This window comes from Elgaria multicarinata, chromosome 3 (assembly GCF_023053635.1).
Source record: "Elgaria multicarinata webbii isolate HBS135686 ecotype San Diego chromosome 3, rElgMul1.1.pri, whole genome shotgun sequence".
In the NCBI taxonomy this organism is placed as follows: domain Eukaryota; kingdom Metazoa; phylum Chordata; class Lepidosauria; order Squamata; family Anguidae; genus Elgaria; species Elgaria multicarinata.
Genome location: NC_086173.1, coordinates 9158672 through 9177813, shown reverse-complemented (window position 1 = coordinate 9177813; position 19142 = coordinate 9158672). Strand labels below are relative to the sequence as shown.

Here is a 19142-nt window from a genome sequence, read left to right as displayed (position 1 = left end):
TAATTTCATTGCTTCCACATGGCCACAAGCGATCATGAAAAGTAATTTTCTGAAACCTCCCCTGCAACAGAGTAGATGGCAGGACATTAAATCTTGCTAGAGTTAGTGCGCGCCGATATTTGGGTATATTAAGCATTTGTGGAAGGGATCCTTTTGAAGGCATGCTTCTGGATGCCTCTTGTAGTAGGAACTCCATCCTGCCCTGCCTCCATTCTGTAAACTTTATTTAATTGATTGGGCAAATATAAAACATGCATGAAAGCATAAACTGACATGCAAAACAGACGTTTATCAGATCCAATTGGAAAAAAACTTGGAAGGCGTGTTACCAATACATAATTCAGCTGTGGTGCAACGCTGAGTTGATCTCCAATTGTCTGTTGTACCCAAGAGGTTCTGTCCTGCAATTTGACCAATATGTCTGAATTCCCCCTCTTCCTACCTTTTCTGTTTCTCTCTCTCCCTCTCCCTCTCTGCCAGACCGGAATGGACGCATAGGACAAGGCTATTGTCAAGGTGGATTTAGTGCTGAATTCACAAAGGTGAGTTTCTGTGCTTCTTGAAAACAGGGGCTAAGATCCTGCCTTTGGAGCCTAGGACAGATAGTCTCTTGGGCTGAGGGTGGGGATGTACAGATTCAAAATAGGTACTGCAAGCGTAGCCACACGGCAGCTGTCTGCGATCCTGGTTTGTAGTGCAAAACTGGAAATGGCCTTGGGAAAAGACGCAGCCACCAATCAGTAGGTCTCTGCAATGATGGGGGAGAGCTTTGCTTTGACAAGGTACACCCGTCCTTGAAGGGTCCTGCCATATGCACACACGCACCATAGGTCCAAGTAGGGGAAGGAACAGAGGCTAAAGCCCACAGTAGTCCAAAGCATGAGGATCAGAAAACCTCCAAATACATACCATGTAGAATGGTCCTCTGTCTAGGTTATTTGCTCCATCTACTCATCTTTGTGTAGCAGACACACACTTGCCCCCTGCTTTGACTGCCATTGCTAGTAGGTGATGTGCATCCCACCGTTCGTTCCCCTTGCTTAGTGAGACTGTGGTTACACAGAACAGGGAAGAGACATGCTCAGAGTTGGCGGAGCTCTGCCTAGGAATCCTTTCCCTATCACGTGTGGGCACAACCGTACACCATCTGGGTTCTGAATTTCAACCCCCAACCTGATGTTGACCAGATATGTTGCACTACAAATCCCATCATGATGGAGGGCCACAGGTGGGGAAAGGCTGCTCCTTTGCACAACCTTCCACTCCACCCTCTGTCACTGTTTGGATCCATTGCTCCATTGGCTCGTGTTTCAGTGACTGCTGTTTTAGAAACACAGTTGATCTAATATCATTGTCTCCTTAGAAGCATCACCACCAAGGCATGCTTCTAAGTGTGGCTGTGAATCTTGTAGCCAAGGGGCGGGTGACGTGTGGCCCGCCAGATGTTTTGGCCTACAATGCCCATCATCCCTCATCATTGGCTATAGTGGCCAGGGCTAATGGGTATTGTAAGTCAAAACATCTGAAGGGCTACATGTTGCCCACCTCTGTTGTAGTTCTTCAACTTATGTCCAGTGTGTACCAACAAACACACCCTGAGATCGATCTATTGCAGACTCTGCATTTTAGGGGATTCCTGGCTACACCATCAATGGGTTAGGTGACCCGTGTGAGCCACAGCTAGATAGCCAGCAGGGAGGGTGCTGAGATTAGAGTGGTCCAATGTGGCAGGGGCGACCGCTGAGTAAAATGATGGGGCACCCAAAGGGTGGGTGTCAGAGTGAGTATGATGGTGGGATAGGCAACCCCGGGCAACCTCCAGATGTTTTGCACTACAACTCCCATGAGCCCCAGCCATGAGCATGTCCAGTGGTCGGGGATTATGGTTGCTGTGGTTCAAAACTTCTGGTCATCTGTTTTATTGGACTCCCAGGGAGTCTTCTTGTATTCATTTGGGGAATGGTGGGGATATAAAAGTATATTTAAATAAGAAAACCTTGAAGACCAAGGTTGGATCAACTAATTCATTTATTTTTAGCATGTACGTATATACTGCCTTATTTGCTAAAAAGCCATCGAAGTGGTAAATACTAACATCTGTGAATACCAAGACTTTCCCCTCTCTCTGCAGACTGGACGTGTTGTTCTTGGTGGCCCAGGAAGCTATTACTGGCAAGGTGAGCACTCCTCCCCCACCGCCGCCACCACCACACTCCACTTGTCATCTCTGACCCTACTCTCATAGGAACATAGGAAGCTGCCTTATACTGCATCAGACCCTTGCTTCATCTAGCCCAGTATCGTCAACACTGACTGGCAGCAATAGCGCTCCAGGTTTGGGGGCAAGATTCTTTCCTAGCCCTATCTGGAGATGCCAGGGATCGAACCTGGGGCCTTCGGCATGCAAAGCAGGGCCTCTGTCCCTGAGCTACAGCCCTCTCTCCCCACTACATGTTAGGAACAAGCCTTCCCTTGAACAGAGAAGATAAGATCACCCAGCCTAGCAAGGGACACCTTGATTTCTCCCATTAACCGTTATGGTGATTTCAGGGCTATTTTATACATTCAGCAGAATCATGGTCCAGATTCCTCGTAGTGTACTGAGGCAGGCGTGGAGTTGCCCATGGGGCTACCATAGCCATTTGCAGTGGGGAAAGGGAGGAGACCTCCAGGGGATCCAACACAGTGCCTTGTGGGAGGGGCTGGATTGTGCAGTTTTTCAGAGGACGGCAGATTTTGCAACGAGCGCAGCTCTCTCTGTTCTTTGTCAACAGTATTAAAAAATCAGTGCTTTAAAAGGTACATTGGATGGCAGTTTTTATTTGACTGGTCCAATTGCTTGAGATATCTTATTTTTGACTGGTCGAAGGCCAACCCTGCTTTCAAGCATACCTTTGACGGCTAGCAACTTCCCCCCCTTTTTAGGAAAATAAAATAAACGCCGAGATTCACAGGAAGCAGCATTTCTTACCACATTTCTGTGGTCTCGCAACAGAACCAACATTGCTGGTTGTTTCCTTCCTCGAATATGGGGATATTGGCTTCCGCCGTCCCTGCCCCATGTCCCCCAAATTCAGCAAGACTTTTTAAATTTATTTATTAACATTTATATCCTGCTCTTCTTCCAGGCAGCCCAAGGCTTCATGCAAACCCTGTGTGTGTGTGTGTGTGTGTCCCAAAATCACCCAGTGAGCTTCATGGCAGAACAAGGATTTCAGCCTAGGTTTCCCCTGCCCTGACCCAGCACTCTAATCACTGCATTACACTTTTCCTTCAGGCCAGGTGCTATCGGCAACTCAGGATGCCATTAAAAAGTCCTATGACCCCGAATATTTAATCTTGGAGGTGAAAGGGCAACTTGAGACACGTCAGAGTCCCAGCAGTTATGCTGACGACAGTTACTTCGGTGAGTGCTGGAGAGAAGGGAATGGTGGGCTGAATAATTGTTGTTTTAGGGTAGTATTTTCTTCCTAGTGGGTGGCTGCTTCATGGGTGGGAATCCTAATTCCATGTAGTGGGGTCTCTTCCACCAGATTGTGTGTGTGTGTGTGTTTTTTGGAGTTCAGGCTCCTCAATTTACTTCGCCTGCAGATCTGTCTACACCAGGGGTTTTGAACCTCAGGCCTGCAAGCCAATTTGGCCTTCTGGGGGTCCCTAGATGGCAACACCCCCTTCCCCCCCATCCATTCTAAAGGGTTGAGATGCCTCCCCTAAGGCTTAGTTACCTGCAGTGAGAGTTTTGAACTAAAATATGCTGGTATTTTACGCCTGCTCCATTTTGCCTTCAGCTCCACCCACCACTGGAATGGGGCTCCCGAGAGCTTTCTGAAATTGAATCCAGCTCTTGGGCTGAAAGAGGTTCAACTCTCCTGGTCCTTACACTAGAAATAGGCAGGTAAAGGCCCAAAGGGCCAAATATGGTCCCTAAAGACATCCCCAATATGACTTCCCTCTACTTTTCCCCAAGCTGAGGCACAAAGGGCTCTTTCTCAACGTGAACACCAATTCTTCCATGTTTATGCATCTCAGCGGTTCATTCCCATAGTCTTGCCCAAGGCACAGGGAAATGGGAGCGAGCATCTCAGCTGTGGCTGAAGGCAGATCCTCCACAAAAGCTCCTGCTTCAATTTACGCTGTGGAGTTGAGATTAAAGAACACTTTGCCTGGATATCTGGGCTAGTGTGGGTGTGAGCCACTGGGCAGGGATAAAGTTCTCTCTCAGTTCAAAATATGGGCCCTGTTAAAAAACGAGTTGCCCTCCAAGCCTACACATTTGAGACGTTCGAAGAGTCAACAGCATCTACAACCTCTGGAATTCTTGATTTCACTCACCCTGGGGGAAGCAATCATGGAAATAGTAACAGGATTGATGTTCCGGGCTGTGTGTTGATCACAGATAGTAATTATTCATTTTCCTCAGAGACAATAGTTCAAGGGGAAGTGGAACTATGACGGTTGCATAACCGTTTCTTTTCTGTGGTTTTACCTTTCTTTCACCCTGGTTGAGGGAATTCCTCACCTCATAGTGACATTTTCCTGTGGGGAAAAAATCTTCTTGCATGCACTGATCTTTAGAGGAAACCATAAGGAGAGACATGAGTAAAGTGATCTGTTGCAACTCGTAAATGGGGAAGGATTTTGCCTTTTAGGAAGTTCACTTTGTGTCTGGATTGTAGACACAGTGACCTGGTTCAAACAACACGCTAAACCGTGCTGTTTAACCACAAAATGGTTAATGGAATGCATTAAGGTCAATGCATTCTGTTAACCATTTTGTGGTTAAGCAGCAGGGTTTAGCGTGTTGTCTGAACCACTGAACCAAGCCAATGAATCCTATGACAACCTGTGGTACTGCAAAGCACGCTGGGAAATGACAATAGCACTCCCTGGTGGCCCTAGTATGCATAACTGTGCATATGTGTTTTATACTGTATGATTTTATCTGTACACCGCTTTGAGATCTTAATGATATAGGGCGGGTTATAAATGTTTTAAATAAAATAAAATAATAAATAAATATTTGTCTTACTCATGCGGTACCTTCTGCTTTGTCGCTAGGCTACTCTGTGGCTGTAGGTGAATTCAGCGGAGACTCCATTGAAGGTACTGATGATCTTACTGAGGGCAGGTACTTTCATTGATGGGCCGGTTTCTGTGCATCTTTTGGAGAGCAAAGAGCCTGTGTACTCTGTACCTCAGATCTGCAAAGTTTGTATATGTTTTTCTATGATGATAGGTTTTCAAATAAATTGTAAAAAAAAAAATATGTTCCTTTTTTTGTCAGAGACTGTGGAGGAAATGCTAAGATTCAAAACAAGGGGTGCAGTACACTTATGAGGGCAATGGGAGAGAGATTGAGGTTCATAGTATGGGGTAATGGTTAGTTAATAGTTTATATGTAGTATGTATGTATGTGTTTTTTTTCTATCATGAGGATTAGAAACTTGATTTGCCCCACTAGATTCTATGTTATATGCTATACTCCACATATTATGGTGTGCTTGCAGTGATAAAGCTCCATTCTGAAACCTTGTGTTCCTTTGTTCTCTTGCAGACTTTGTGGCCGGTGTTCCTAAAGGAAACCTGACCTATGGATATGTAAGAGCCATGCTTGTGACTTTTCTCCTCACTTCCACCTCTGCCTGTCCTCTTATATTCCTCAACTTTTGTATCTTTTGGTCGAGGCTGAATCTCACTCTCCCCCCACCCCTTTGTAGAGGTGGGGCATCAGTCATAATAATTCCTTCACAGGGTGGGGGTGCGGGTGCAGAATTTAACAGTTTACCTGTTGTAGATATGAACTCAGGAGCACATTTACTCTAAGGTGCACATGGATTTCAGTTTCCTCCAGGTGTAATTTAATATTTTTTAAATATTTAAAAAATGCCAAGCAGTTTAGGCATTAAGGATGGCTTCCTAGCTTATGTTAGCATTACCGCTGTTAACCAGGAGCATTCTCTTAACAACAGACATTACTTTAAATCTGTGTGTAGCAGATACATCTTTTTTATTTTTTAATTTTTTAAAAGTAGGCACTGGGTGCTCGAATCAGATCAGAATCCTAGTGTGGCTGTAGGGGGGCTTTTAAGATCTAGTTTGGGGTGAGGCACGTCTACTTTAGAGTAAAAATGAAACTAAGACACAATTGCTAGACCCCCATTTAAAACGCTATCTGTTTTGGCTCAGCCTCTGTTACCATGTTAAACCAGCAATGGCTGATCCTCAAAATTCACCGAAAGTCAAAGCTCATTTTAAAAAAGCCTAAACTGAGTGTTTAGACACTTCTGGATTTGACACCCTGGATGGGGTCCAGGGAGATTAAACCCATAAGGGGTTATTTATAGCAGCCTGGCTGGGGGATGCTTTGAGTTGTAGTCCAATGCATCTAGAGGGCACCTAGATGTGCCCTGTTTGTATCTGTTTGTATTGCCAGAGCGTCCTATCTAATTTTATCTTTTAAAAATGTATATCCTCCACTGTCATGAAACCTCAGGATTGATAGTTAGAAGTTAAACCATTTGAATCCTCAATACATCCTTTGTTTACTGTGCAGCAAACTGTAAGGGTCTGTTTGGTATGTGTGTTGCTCTGTAGCACACCCAGAGGTGCATTCCCAACGGGAGCTATGTCTAACCACATCCAGGTGCCGAACAATGTTTGCGTTCATCGTTTTTGGTGCCATGGAATCAATACATTTCTTACCAGGTGTGGCTCCTTCAGTTTTCCTCTTCTTGTATCCTTGGTGGACAGTATCAGACACAGGAAAAACCCTCTGGCCTGCATGGTAAAGGAGATGTAAATCCACTTGAAAGCACTGGTCCTTTCTGGCTGCTCTTTGGTTCCCATGATCCCTTGCAGTTGTGACTGTTCTTGACCAAGGATAAAGAAGTGGACTGTTTTATTGTAAATTAAGACATTACCTCACACGTATGCACCCAGAGCACTGTCTCCTCCCCAGCCACCCTTAATTTGGCATCAGTGAGCTCCACGTTTATTGTTGACCCATGGAGTTGCTGTAGCAACTGATGCGTTTCTAAAGAGGAGGGAAACGTGGAGGTCTGAAGCCGAACGAATCTGATTTCCCTGCAGCCATTTGGCTGTGGGCAAGAACAAACCCGTGATGTTGCGGAGGTTACTCTGGGCTGGGATTCTCTTTGCCTCTAACATGTGATACGGCCTCCCTTCCTCTTGGCACACGCTTTCGCTGTGTGACCTTGCTGTAACCTGTTCGGTAGCCCACGGAACAGTCTAAGAGGAACCACAGCTCCCACTTCTTGACTAAAGTACGATGTGGTAATGGCACTGTCTTCCCCCAGGTTTTCACAGTATTGCCACCCGCCAACTCTTTTTCTACGGCATTGCGGGTTCGTTCAGATGATGTGTGTTTTTGTGTTCCTGGTTTGGTGCTGTAGCACAGAACAGGAAACGCAGGAGGAATCTTGAATGTTTTGCCTCAGGGTCATTCTCCCCTCCATCCAAATAGCCATGTGGAGGGAGGAATGCAAATGTCCAAGTAATAAGAGGGATAAATTATGGCGATTTGAACGAGTCTGAAGGGCTTTGGCTGTTCTTCGTGGAAATCGCTATCTGACCAGCCACATCTGTTTTCTCTTCCTTTTCTTTCCAGGTTACAATTCTAAATGGAAGTGACATTCGACATTTATACAACTTTTCTGGAGAACAGGTGAATGCCTTCATATCAACACTGAAGCCAGGGGAAATGGCCTGGTGCAAGAGTTGGACCAGGCCCAACCACTGACAAAGGCCCCAGTTCCCTCAAGCTGGAATCAGTGGACACTTACTATAATGTTGCCATCAGCAGGCCATACCTGGCTTATGATTTGAGGTTTATTCTAGAAATCAGGGAGGAGGGGAGACACAAAGAAGAGGAAGGATATGATGGTTGCTAAGTGCCCATATGCTTCCTTGTCCCCTTGGACGATATGCAAGCAATGACTGAAGCCAGAGATGTTGCTAGGTAACATTTCCAATCATTTAGGCCCAAGGCTTCCATTCCCTGCACAGCAACTTGTGCTGCACTATCGCTGGTAAAATCAGAATAAATTGTGCAAAAGAAGATGAATTGTGCCATTCTCCTCCCATCTTTGCTTAATTTATACAAGTTGCAGAATCCTTTTCCAGCCACAGGATTTAGATTGCTTGGGGCAGGATTTTCATTTGTTTTAAGTGTAGAGGATACTCAACCTTGCCTTTAAGCTTGTAGTGGGCAGAGGGAAAGGCACCTCCCAGTCATACAGATGTAGTTCGGTGTAGAGGAAGCTGGTAGCCCAGGGGAGGCACTTTCCCCTAGAGCAGGAGCGTTGAACCTTTTTTAGTCCCAGAGCCAAATTCCATTTTGGAGAAGCTCTCAGGGGCTGCATTCCAGTGATAGGCGGGGCAAAAGAAGCAGGTCCAAAACTATCCAAAATACCACCACATTTTAACTTTAAAGTTCTTACTGCCTTACTTAAAGCTAGTAACTAGGCCTTAGGAGAGACATTTCAATGTTTTAGAACCGGGGGTGGGGGTGGGGAGTAACTACACAGTGTCCCCATTCGGAAGACAACTTAAACCATGGCTTTAACCATAGTGGTTAAGCCAGGAAGCCAGGCTGTGTTCAGAAGACCCCTTAAACCACGGCTTTAACCATGGTGAATAAAGCAAAAGGCCTTATTTACCATGGATAAAGCCATGGTTTAAGGCAGCCTTCCTCAACCTGGGGCGCTCCAGATGTGTTGGACTACAACTCCCAGAATGCCCCAGCCAGCTCTGGCTGGGGCATTCTGGGAGATGCAGTCCAACACATCTGGAGCGCCCCAGGTTGAGGAAGGCTGGTTTAAGGTTTCTTCTGAACGGGCTCAATAACTGGGAAACCACAAAACGATCCATGGTTAGGGGAAAAGGAGTGTTGCCAGCGGTAGAGAGTATGTCCATCTGGGGAACCCCAATGAGCCGGATTGGGAACCTGGCGGGCTGGATCTATGCCCCTGCCCAAAAGCAGCCTTCTCCGAACCTCACACCCTCTCAATGTTTGGGACTAAACTCCCATCAGCTCCAGCCAACATGGATTGTGGCCAGCACCAATTGTAGTTGTAGTCCAAAACATTGGTTGGGCACCAGTTTCAGGAAGGCTGCTGTAGAGCCACAAGAATTCGTATAATCGGCCTGTTTGGAAGGAATCCTTTCCCTCGCTCGAAGAAACAATGCGGAGGAGCCATGATGAGGGGCTTGTGTGACCGGCCTGAGGGTAGGGAAGATCACCACCCTGGCCATTTGTTCATGATTCCTGTCCCATGTTGACATTCTTAGCCTCACCGTGGCTGTTGCTTCCCTCAACAGATGGCTGCCTCTTTCGGGTATGCTGTGGCCGTCACTGATATCAACGGTGACAGGTGAGTGTCCAGGAGAGGCAATCCAGTCTGCAGTTAATGCAGGGAGGGGGATGGAAGTGGCCGTTCTCCATTCTAGAAGTTGGGGGGATGTCTGGAAATGCGGTTGGGTTCGGGGAGGCTTTGGGGAATATCAAACAGATGTTGGCCGGAAGCGGAGCAGAAGGCTGTAGTGGGGGCTGAGCTTTGGAGGGAAGACCCCATGGACAAGGTGGGGGAAGGGTTCTCTGTGCATCTGGGCTGGGGGTGGGCAACCTCATGGTGTCCAGGCCCTACTTTTGACCCCTCTGTGGGCCACATTCCTGCAGGAAAAAAAGAGGAAATCAGCAGAAAACCGCTATGGAGAGGTAAAACAGAAATTTAGCTTGTTTTCAAGCAAGATGTTTCCATTTTAGCCTTCAGTAGTGCTTTGCCACTGAAATTTGGCAGCAAACCAACAATTACTACGAATTTTGGGGATGGGGGATGCAAGCGGCAAGTGTAGCCAAACCCCTAAACTAGGCCCTGTGATCTCTCCTATGTATGGCCAACATTGTAATTATTACTGAATCCCAGCAGTGAGCTGTGCGTCTTCTGACTCCAGAGCTGACGATTTTGCTTCTCACCTCCGCCCCCCACTCCCCTCTCTCCTACCTTACAGCCTAGACGACTTGCTGATCGGAGCCCCCTTGTTTATGGAGAAGACGGAAGATGGCCGCGTGCAGGAGGTGGGCAGGGTCTACATCTACCTCCAAAAGCTGGACAGCATGGAGCCGGTCCCGTCGGCAGTACTCACCGGTCATCAGGAGGCTGGTCGCTTTGGCAGTGCTATCACCCCGCTAGGAGACCTCAACCAGGATGGCTACAACGGTATGGACGTTTGATGTGCAGTTTAGGGCAGGGGAGGGAAGAGCAGGGGATATTCATGAGTGTGAGCATGTCTGAGTGAGCAAGAGTGCAGAGTATTTATACACTTAAAGGTGTGGGCTTATGGAGGTGTACAGGAGAAAGAGAGAGAGGAAAGAAGAGAGAGTTCCTAGTGGTTTACTTCCAAAATATGAACGACCTTTCGGACAATTTCATTTTGTTGTTGTTGTTAAGAACGTAAGAAGAGCCATGCTGGATCAGACCAAGGGTCTGTCTAGTCCAGTATTTTGTTCACACCATGGCCAACCAGCTGTTGACCAGGAACTCACAAGCAGGACACAAGTGCAACAGCACCCTCCTCCCCCCACCCCTCCAGATGTTCCCCGTTAACTGGTATACATAGGTTTACTGCCTCTGCTACTCGAGGTAGCACATAGCCATCAGGCCTAGTAGCCATTAAACATTAAATGCCTGTTCCTCCTTCAAGCCTTTCAGTTTTGACAGGAGGATTCACCAAACAGCTCGTCAGTTCTTGCCTTCTCTTATTTCATGGTGAAACAAAGAAGCAGATGCCAGATCCCTGTTTCACTTCGAAGTGACATTTTCTAATCTTTTTATAGTGGGGGCACACTGTTTAATTTGACAGCAGAGGTGGGGGAACCTGTGGTCCTCCAGATGTTGCTGGATACTAATGCACAGCGCCCCTTGAGCATTAGCCGTGCTGGCTGGGGCTGATGGAATCTAGCAACCTCTGAAATTTTATGTGTTAAAATGGGAAGCGCACTTCAGTCCTGCAGCCGGGCACCCTAAAGTGCACCTGCATGTTTGACTGTTCTGGGTGTGCCTCCTTGTGGGAAGGAGGCCAGTTGAGAGCAGCAGCCCATGCAGAGAGGCAGCAGGCATACTCTTTAGTACAAGCTGCATCTTTGCCTGGAGCGTGACTGAACAATCCCGTCCCACCGATGCAGAGACCCAGCAGAATTACCTGGCCCTCAGCGGAGACAGATTGCTCTGCAGAGAAAGACCACAGGCAACCGTGGTCAGACCACAGGCAGTAATGGTCAGACAGTAGTTCCACCTGTCCAGAACCTATGGCAAAGGGCTGTCACCCAGTGGTAAAGCACACGCTTTGCATGCAGAAGGTCGCAAGTTTGATCCCCACCACCTCCAGCTAAAAACGTCTGTGAGTGCTGGAGAGTCACCACTGGTCAGAAGACTAGTGTACTAGGCTAAAACAACCTCTAGGTAGATCTTCAGGCAACCGTGGTCAGACCACAGGCAGTAATGGTCAGACAGTAGTTCCACCTGTCCGGAACCTATGGCAAAGGGCTGTCACCCAGTGGTAAAGCACACGCTTTGCATGCAGAAGGTCGCAAGTTTGATCCCCACCACCTCCAGCTAAAAAGGTCTGTGAGTGCTGGAGAGTCACCACTGGTCAGAAGACTAGTGTACTAGGCTAAAACAACCTCTAGGTAGATCTTCAGGAAACCTTGAATGGATGGATGGATTTTTCCAGAACACACTAGTGTCCCCTGGTGCCCAGCTTAGGACTTTGAAAGCCTTGATCTCATGAGCCACTGTGTCGATAAAAGTGCAGCATGGATATAGCCAATGTTTCAATGTTTGGGCTCATGTACCTTTTAACAGTTTGCATAGATGAGAAAAGTGAGGCTTGGGTAGGTCTGCAAGCTAGCACCCCTTTCGGTAACCTGCTAAAATTCCCTTTTATCTACTTAACTGTTAAAGGCACTGCATCCCAGCTAGGGTACAGCCTGCCTAGATTCCACTGCTGCAGTGGAAAGGCTTTTGAACCAGTCTGACATCTAGACAACACGGCCCCCAACATCGGGGCTGGGACCAGAGCAAAGCGAGGTGTGTATGTGAATGTGTGAAATTGTGGAATTTAGCATGGTACAAAGGAAGAGGGGCAGGGGGCAGATAAGCAAAAAGAGTGGGTCTGATTTGCCTGGCAGGCACGAGTAACCCCACCCTAAACATTGCATGCATACTCAAGATAACATGGATTAGTTAGCCTTTAACAGCTACACTGCACGCAAATTGGAGGGGTTATGGAAACATAGAGGAGTGTTTTTTCCTCCTGCCCTTCTAGTGTATGTTTATGTGTAAAGTAGGGTTTCTGATCTACATTGGCACACAGTTGGGGACAACGATTTTATAGGTATGAAAATCTCAACTTGTCCATGTAACAGAAAGAGAAAACCTTGCATATGATTTTGCTACCATCTGCTGGCTGATAAACACACCACAGCTCACATGGGATTACTTATCTGGGAACAGTTGCTGAAAACTCCTGGTCTCTCTGCCACAATCCAGAATGAGAGATCTTTGAAAAAGAAAAATCTCTGCTTTTCAATCCGGAGGTTTCCAAAGCATCTGCTAACAACAACAATCTAATCTGTTTTTATGCTTTTTATGGTTGTAAATTTTGTATATCGGTTTTAATGTTCAGTGTTTTAATCTTTGTAAACTGCCCAGAAAGCTTCAGCTATGGGGCGGTATATAAATGTTAATAATAATAATAATAATAATAATAATAATAATAATAATAGCAACAGCAGCAGCAACAAAACATAAAAACTAATCAGAGTTAAGTGTGGAGAAATAATCAGTCCAGTCTGAAAGCTACTGTGGAGAGAGGCAACCTGACCTTCCCTGGATTCAATTCTTGAACCTGTAGTCCAGTGCAAAGAATGATAGGTGGGGGCTTGGGATGAAAATACTTTATATTTAAGATGGGTATAGGGATTTGAGGGATTTGAGAGCCAGTGTGGTGCAGTGGGAGTCTGAGGATCCGGGTTCTAGTCCCCACTCGGCCATGGAAGCCCACTGGGTGACTTTGGGCCAGTCATAGAGCCCAACCTACCTCGCAGGGTTGTTGTTGTGAGGATAAAGTGGAGAGGAGGAGGAGGAGGATTATGTATACCGCCTTGGGTTCCTTGGAGGAAAAAAGGCGGGATAGAAATATAATAATAAACCGCCCAGAGAGCTTTGGCTATTGGGCGGTATAGAAATGCAATAAATAAATAAATAAAAGCAGCTCAAGAGGATTTTGCACCTTGGAAGTGAGCTTATGAAGCTTGGTTTTGAGCCAGTTGAAGAGGAAAGCAGATGAACAGCTCTAAATCATGGTTTGCCAGTAGTACATCTGGAGGCTCGATCTATGATGCGGATTCTTAACTATAGTTAGCACAAACCATGGTTTCCCATGCTGTCTGAACCCAGCTTAGGGTTCAGACAGCATGAAATGGTGGCTGATTTCATGTTATATTGGCCCATGGGGGGGGGGGGGGGGAAGATGGCTAAGTAACTGGGAAACACACTACTGTTTCTTCCTTAAAAATCATGCAGGAGTCCCACCCCATGGTTTCATGATCAACTTCTTTATGCAATAGTCAGCTTGATCTCCCATTTCCTTTTCACCAAACCCTTACTAATTCCAGCTCCCATCAGACCCATGGCCTGAAATAAGCAAACAAGCGACAACGCTGACCTTGGGGTTTGTTCCTGCAGATGTGGCCATCGGGGTACCGTTTGGCGGCAAGACCCAGCAAGGTGTGGTCTACGTGTACAACGGGCAACGTGATGGGCTGCACCCCAAACCTTCCCAAGTCTTGCAAGGCCAGTGGGCCACTAGTGAAACCCCTGACTTCTTTGGGTTTGCCCTGCGCGGGGCCAAGGACCTGGATGGAAATGGTTACCCAGGTGAGGACTATATGTGACGCTGCAATGAAGGCTGCCTTTGCAACTTCTAATGGCCCTAACTCAGCCTTCTCCAACTTGTTTCCATTCATATATGTCGGACTCCAACTCTTTTAATCCCCAGCCATTGGCTGCACTGGCTCAAAATTATGGGAGTTGCAGTCCCAACACATCTGGAGGGAGCCAGGTTGGAGAAGGCTGCCATATCTTATTTGGAAGAGCACCTGTTTTGCATGCATTCATTTTTGGATTCAATCCCTGCCAACTCCAGTTAAAGCCAGAACCAAAACAAAAAAAAAAGATCTTGAAATGTACAAGCATGGCAACTTGGTTTGCCTATAATTCCAAACGAGTGCTAAATATCTGTATGCAATTATATTACAGCTATAATGAAACCCAAGTACTGTATGCAAGTGGGTCCTGCAAAAAAAAAAATGTTGCCATGCAAAATGCTTCTGTTCACTGTTCAGTCAGCCAGCCATGCCCTCCTTTAGGACAATCCATTCCACTCCCCTTCCATCCTCGTTTCCCATTCCCTCCCTCCCCTATCCCAAACAATCAGCATTCCGTGGCCATTAAACACACTCCATCCTCATTGGGCTGTTTTTTGGGATCCCCCACCCTCTCCTTAGGATTTTACTCTTAAGATATTTTTTATACTTTTGCAAACATTGGCCCCGTTCAGAAGACACCTTAAACCACAGCTTTAACCATGGTGAATAAGGCTTTTTGCCTGACTCACCGTGGTTAAAGCCGTGGTTTAAGGTGTCTTCTGAACACAGCCTGGCTCTCTGGCTAAACCACCATGATTAAAGACGTGGTTTAAGGTGTCTTCTGAACAGGGCCATTGGAGTGCTCCCAAGCCTGCTGATACCTCCCTTTTGTGAATGGATAGTGCCGTTCTAGCCACATAAATACAAGCATTCATGCACAAAGATTAGAAAAAGAGGGAATGATGTTCCTGACATTGTAACCATTATTGCATCTGAATCATTCCCAGAAACACTCTTACAACTATGATTTCTGAGCAAATTTCCAAAAGGAACTCTCATCCCTCAGGCAGCAATAGTCAAAATATCTGACGCTGTAGAGAGGTTAGCATCCTTGTATAGCTCACAGTGAGATTTTTGCCTGTCAAGGGCTTAACAGACTGTTCCTTACTTTCTCCTGCAGATCTGATCGTGGGGGCCTTTGGAGTAGACACAGCTGTGGTTTACAGGTAGGCACTGCATGAGGATATAGACAAATCCTCTTCCCCTGGTTTGGAAGCAGGGAGTTTGGAGTCAGAATAACAGATGAAATAGTGAGCCCATCACTGGGTTATTTCTCTCTCTCTCTCTCACACATGGTTACTCGTGTTTGAACACTCAAGACTCATCGCACTCACTTGATTGAAATCACAGCTCGCTATTTCCTGGATCATCCTGGAAATGTCAGATGACACAGGAAGCGTGGTGACTCATGACTGGGAGCATTCACTGGACCAGTTTCCATATGCCAAAAATATCACTGAAATGTTTTGCTCATCTGCATGTAAATTATTGTCATGTGAATCTAGTCTATAGCTCTAGACCAACCCACATGACCTGCCGCTGGATCTCACGAGTAGGGTGGGACTGTGATCATTTTGGCCAATTCAAGCCTGCTGACCTTGGAAGCCTTCTTCCAAGTGTTGATGATGTCTGGGCAAACCACCAACTTGCCCCACCATGGTTGGCTCCGGAGAACATGGCATTTTGGTGTGAGAATGGGAAATGTCTTTTGAGTTGAAGCCTGTGTTTCTAGATACTAGATGGTATCCAGCACTGGCAATCCACTAGTGCTAATCGTGTTGCCCTAGTGGAAACCAACACTGCGCAACAGAAGAGTAAGGCATAGGGAGACAGTTCTCAGAGCGAAGGATCACCAGAGCACCTGGTACAGCTCTCCAGGCCCAAATACCTCATCCTGAGGGGTCCTTCCTCAGAGCAAGGCATTCTGGGAGAGCTAGCCTTGGAGATCGCCTGGACTGCCAGCATTGGACGCCGTCACCAGGACTATCACTTCCTAGAGCTACAGATAGTGAACTATTGAGACTGTTTAGGAGAAAACAGGCATGGTTTGGGATTCTGCCAAGCCGATGAGACAGGATTTGAAAGGGGCATGACAGGTGTGCCGTTTGACTGACTGCCCTGCCATGGTCTCACTTCATCCACATGATGTTGGCCTACTGCTCTTTCTGACCCTGCCTAGATGCTTGCTTCTAAGGCCGTCTCTCACATGACAGGTCGTCTCTCTTGTGTCTCCCTCTGCAGGGGCCGCCCCATTGTTCACGCCAGTGCCACACTCAGCATCTTTCCCTCCATGTTTAACCCTGAGGAGCAAGCGTGTACCCTGGAGGGCTCTGGGACCCCTGTTACATGGTGAGTGATGTTGGAAGGTACAGCTGTGCAACATACTGTCGACAGCTTTCTCTGAGTTAACCTGGACACTGTCACGTTGTTGGCCCTTTTTCTAAGCTCACCACAGACACAACGATTCCAAGTGTTCCTGAGAGTAAGGCATGACTGATTAACCATTTCCAGGGCAGTGGTATTCCACACTGATTGTCAGGGTGGTGATCCTGAAGGAAAGTCGCCTGCCTTTGGCCAGGACGCTTTAGGGGTTTTATCCTGTTGGAGAGTGAAAAGTCCATTTCTGGACAAGCCCTAATTGAGTTGTGTCTGTTAGACCTGTCTGAGATCAGTCCCGACACTTACCTCCCAATCTCCAAGTGAATCATGGGAAAGGAGGGCTCCTGCGGGTAAACCTTCATCGGCATTTTGTTACGGGTGTGTATAACCAAGATGGTTTGGGAAAGTTTAAAGAAACAAAAATGTGTGTTTGCACTTTTTTAAAAACAATATCCATTGGCTGGTCTGCATGTTAGAGGGTGACAGTGCTGAGATCCGGAAGGGGTCACTCCATGTGTTCCTGTAGCAGCTGTCATAACCAAGAGCCGGTACAGTCACCTGGAGGCTTCTGGTACATGGAGCTTCATTTTGGGGCTCCAGCCTGAACCGACCGCACTAGTTCAACGGTGTCGAAGCTCTTTCAGACAGGGCTGAATTCAATTTTTAAAAGCTCCCAGGAGCCATGTTCCAAACCATTGGCAGTTGTGGGGAAGGGGGGACTCCTGGGGAAGGGGGCCTGGCCATCTGGGACCCCAGGAGGGACAAATGTCGCCAGGGAGCCTGACATTTGGCACCCGCGCCCAGTAGCTCATCGTATGAAGCACCGCCCTGCCCATGTGAGCCCATGCACTCTGTGCAAACGGGGGACTAAAAGCAGCGGAATAAGTGATTCCATGGAGGCCATTTTCAATGGCTCTCCATGTGATAAAAATAACACATAGTCCAGCTGTGCGCCTTCCACATTTGCTCAAGCTATAAGCAGGAGCTGCACTGGCCCTCTAGCTGTGACGAAGCGGGGGCGGGGGGCAGGTATTTATAGACGTGAGTTTTTCAGTTGCTGAGCAACGGGGGAAGGGGAAGGGACTCTTCTGGCTGGCTGCCCAACCTCCCCATGAATTAGGTGATTGTAGTGAGCTAGTGACCCAGCTGGGACCACATGGCTGGGTGGAAAAGCTGAGTCAGCCAGACAGGACCCTGCCTGTCCATCCCGTCTGCCCCCCCTGATCAGATGTCACCGTTCTCCTTTCCCCGCTGCTGGAGCAGAGAGGATTTGCCTGGCACTCTCTCTTGCCTACCCAGACCTGCTAGGTCTGCTGCATTCTGATCTATGTCTTTTGCATTTCAATGCATGCAGCCTTGGGACACACGTCATCCCGACCCCGGGAATGCTGTCCTGTGACCTTCTTTCTGATTAGAACCGATAGAACCTGGTGTCTCCTTCCCACAAAGGGCTGCTCCAGGAGCGATGGGAAATGTGGCATTCCTCGTGGTCTGCGGCTTCCCCTGCCTTTGTAGTACTATCTTTGAGTAGAGCAGAGGTCCCCGAAACTTCCCTCACCCTCCACCTCTGAATACTAGTTGCTGGGGACCATGGGCAGGAGGGTTATGTTACCCTCACATCCTGTGTGTTGGCTTCCCGGAAACATTTGATTGGCCACTGTGTGGACAGAATGCTGGACTAGATATTCCTTTCATCTAGAGATGTGAAGGTCTGGAGAGAGGAAATAATGCAGCTAAAATGGGGAGACAGGGGGCAGGGAGACACAGGAAAAAAATTAGAAATAACCATGAGGGGTTCCCTTTTTTATAGGGATTCTTGGAAAAATTGTTGGGTGGTGGTGGATTGAATTATTCTAGCGTTGTCTTTTCCAGGCCTTCACATCTCTATTTTGGTCTGATCCAGCTTGGCTTTCCTTATCTTAACCTTTCCTATCATTCCAGGGTGCAGCTATGTCAGAACTTTGGTAGTATGAGGGGAGCAGTGTGATCATCTGCTCCTCTTGACGCGTACTGAGTATCCTTTTTATCACGCCCAAGCGCTTTGCAGGAATAATTGCACCCTCACTCAATTCTTTGAGGCAGCTTCCTCATAATCCCATTCTGCTGTTGGGGAGTTGAAAGGGAGAGTGCAGCTGAAGAAGGATTTGAACCAAGACCTAACCCTCTGCCCACTCAAACTGCGCTGCCTTTTTCAGGTTTCTTACAGTGGCTCATTGCTCCTCCCTTTCTCTCATGTCAACAGCATCAACCTGAGCTTCTGTCTGAATGCATCTGGGAAACATGTGCCTGACTCCATTGGTGAGTAACTGGGTGGCAGAAGGGGAAAGGGGCATGCGAAGAGTGTGTGTGTGGGGGGGGGTTCTCTGTCCAGGAACCACCATCTTGCAGCTGATGGTCCAAGTGCCTTCTCCCTGCCTATCCATACCACTGCCTCCACTGGCTGTGGGACGCTGTCTTAGAATCCGGCACAGTTGGTCCACAGTTAGCAATAGTCCAAGGAGTTACACCAGCCTTCCTCACACTTGAACCCTCCAATGGCCATCCTGACTGGGAATTATTGGGAATTTCAGTCCAGCACTCGCTGTCTGGCCTGCAGAAAATCTGGTCAAACTCCTCTCTGCCCCCTGAGAAAGGCCGGGGAAGCTGGTTTCCTCAGGTTCCCGAAGACTTCCATTGCCTAAAAATATGAATGCAGCCCTTGACAAAGTAACATAAAGATTGAGCCTTATACCCTAGCCTAGATGATGAGGCAGAA

At 47.3% G+C, this 19142-nt stretch overlaps 2 protein-coding genes across 3 annotated transcripts in view; one reads left to right on the top strand and one right to left on the bottom strand.

Annotated features, from left to right (window-relative positions):
• Positions 1-19142, bottom strand: part of LOC134394089 (keratin, type II cytoskeletal 8-like) — a 241505-nt gene that overhangs the window by 152777 nt on the left and 69586 nt on the right. The gene's annotated exons all lie outside the window — the stretch shown is intronic.
• ITGA5 (integrin subunit alpha 5) overlaps positions 1-19142 on the top strand; it is a 96270-nt gene that overhangs the window by 40696 nt on the left and 36432 nt on the right. For both annotated transcript variants that reach the window (XM_063119252.1, XM_063119253.1), the window contains exons 5-16: positions 481-542; positions 2132-2177; positions 3278-3406; positions 5059-5103; positions 5555-5598; positions 7628-7684; positions 9340-9392; positions 10030-10238; positions 13767-13958; positions 15129-15174; positions 16250-16357; positions 18630-18685. In XM_063119252.1, coding sequence (XP_062975322.1) covers positions 481-542; positions 2132-2177; positions 3278-3406; positions 5059-5103; positions 5555-5598; positions 7628-7684; positions 9340-9392; positions 10030-10238; positions 13767-13958; positions 15129-15174; positions 16250-16357; positions 18630-18685 — 1047 coding nt within the window. The remainder of the gene's footprint in view (positions 1-480; positions 543-2131; positions 2178-3277; positions 3407-5058; positions 5104-5554; positions 5599-7627; positions 7685-9339; positions 9393-10029; positions 10239-13766; positions 13959-15128; positions 15175-16249; positions 16358-18629; positions 18686-19142) is intronic.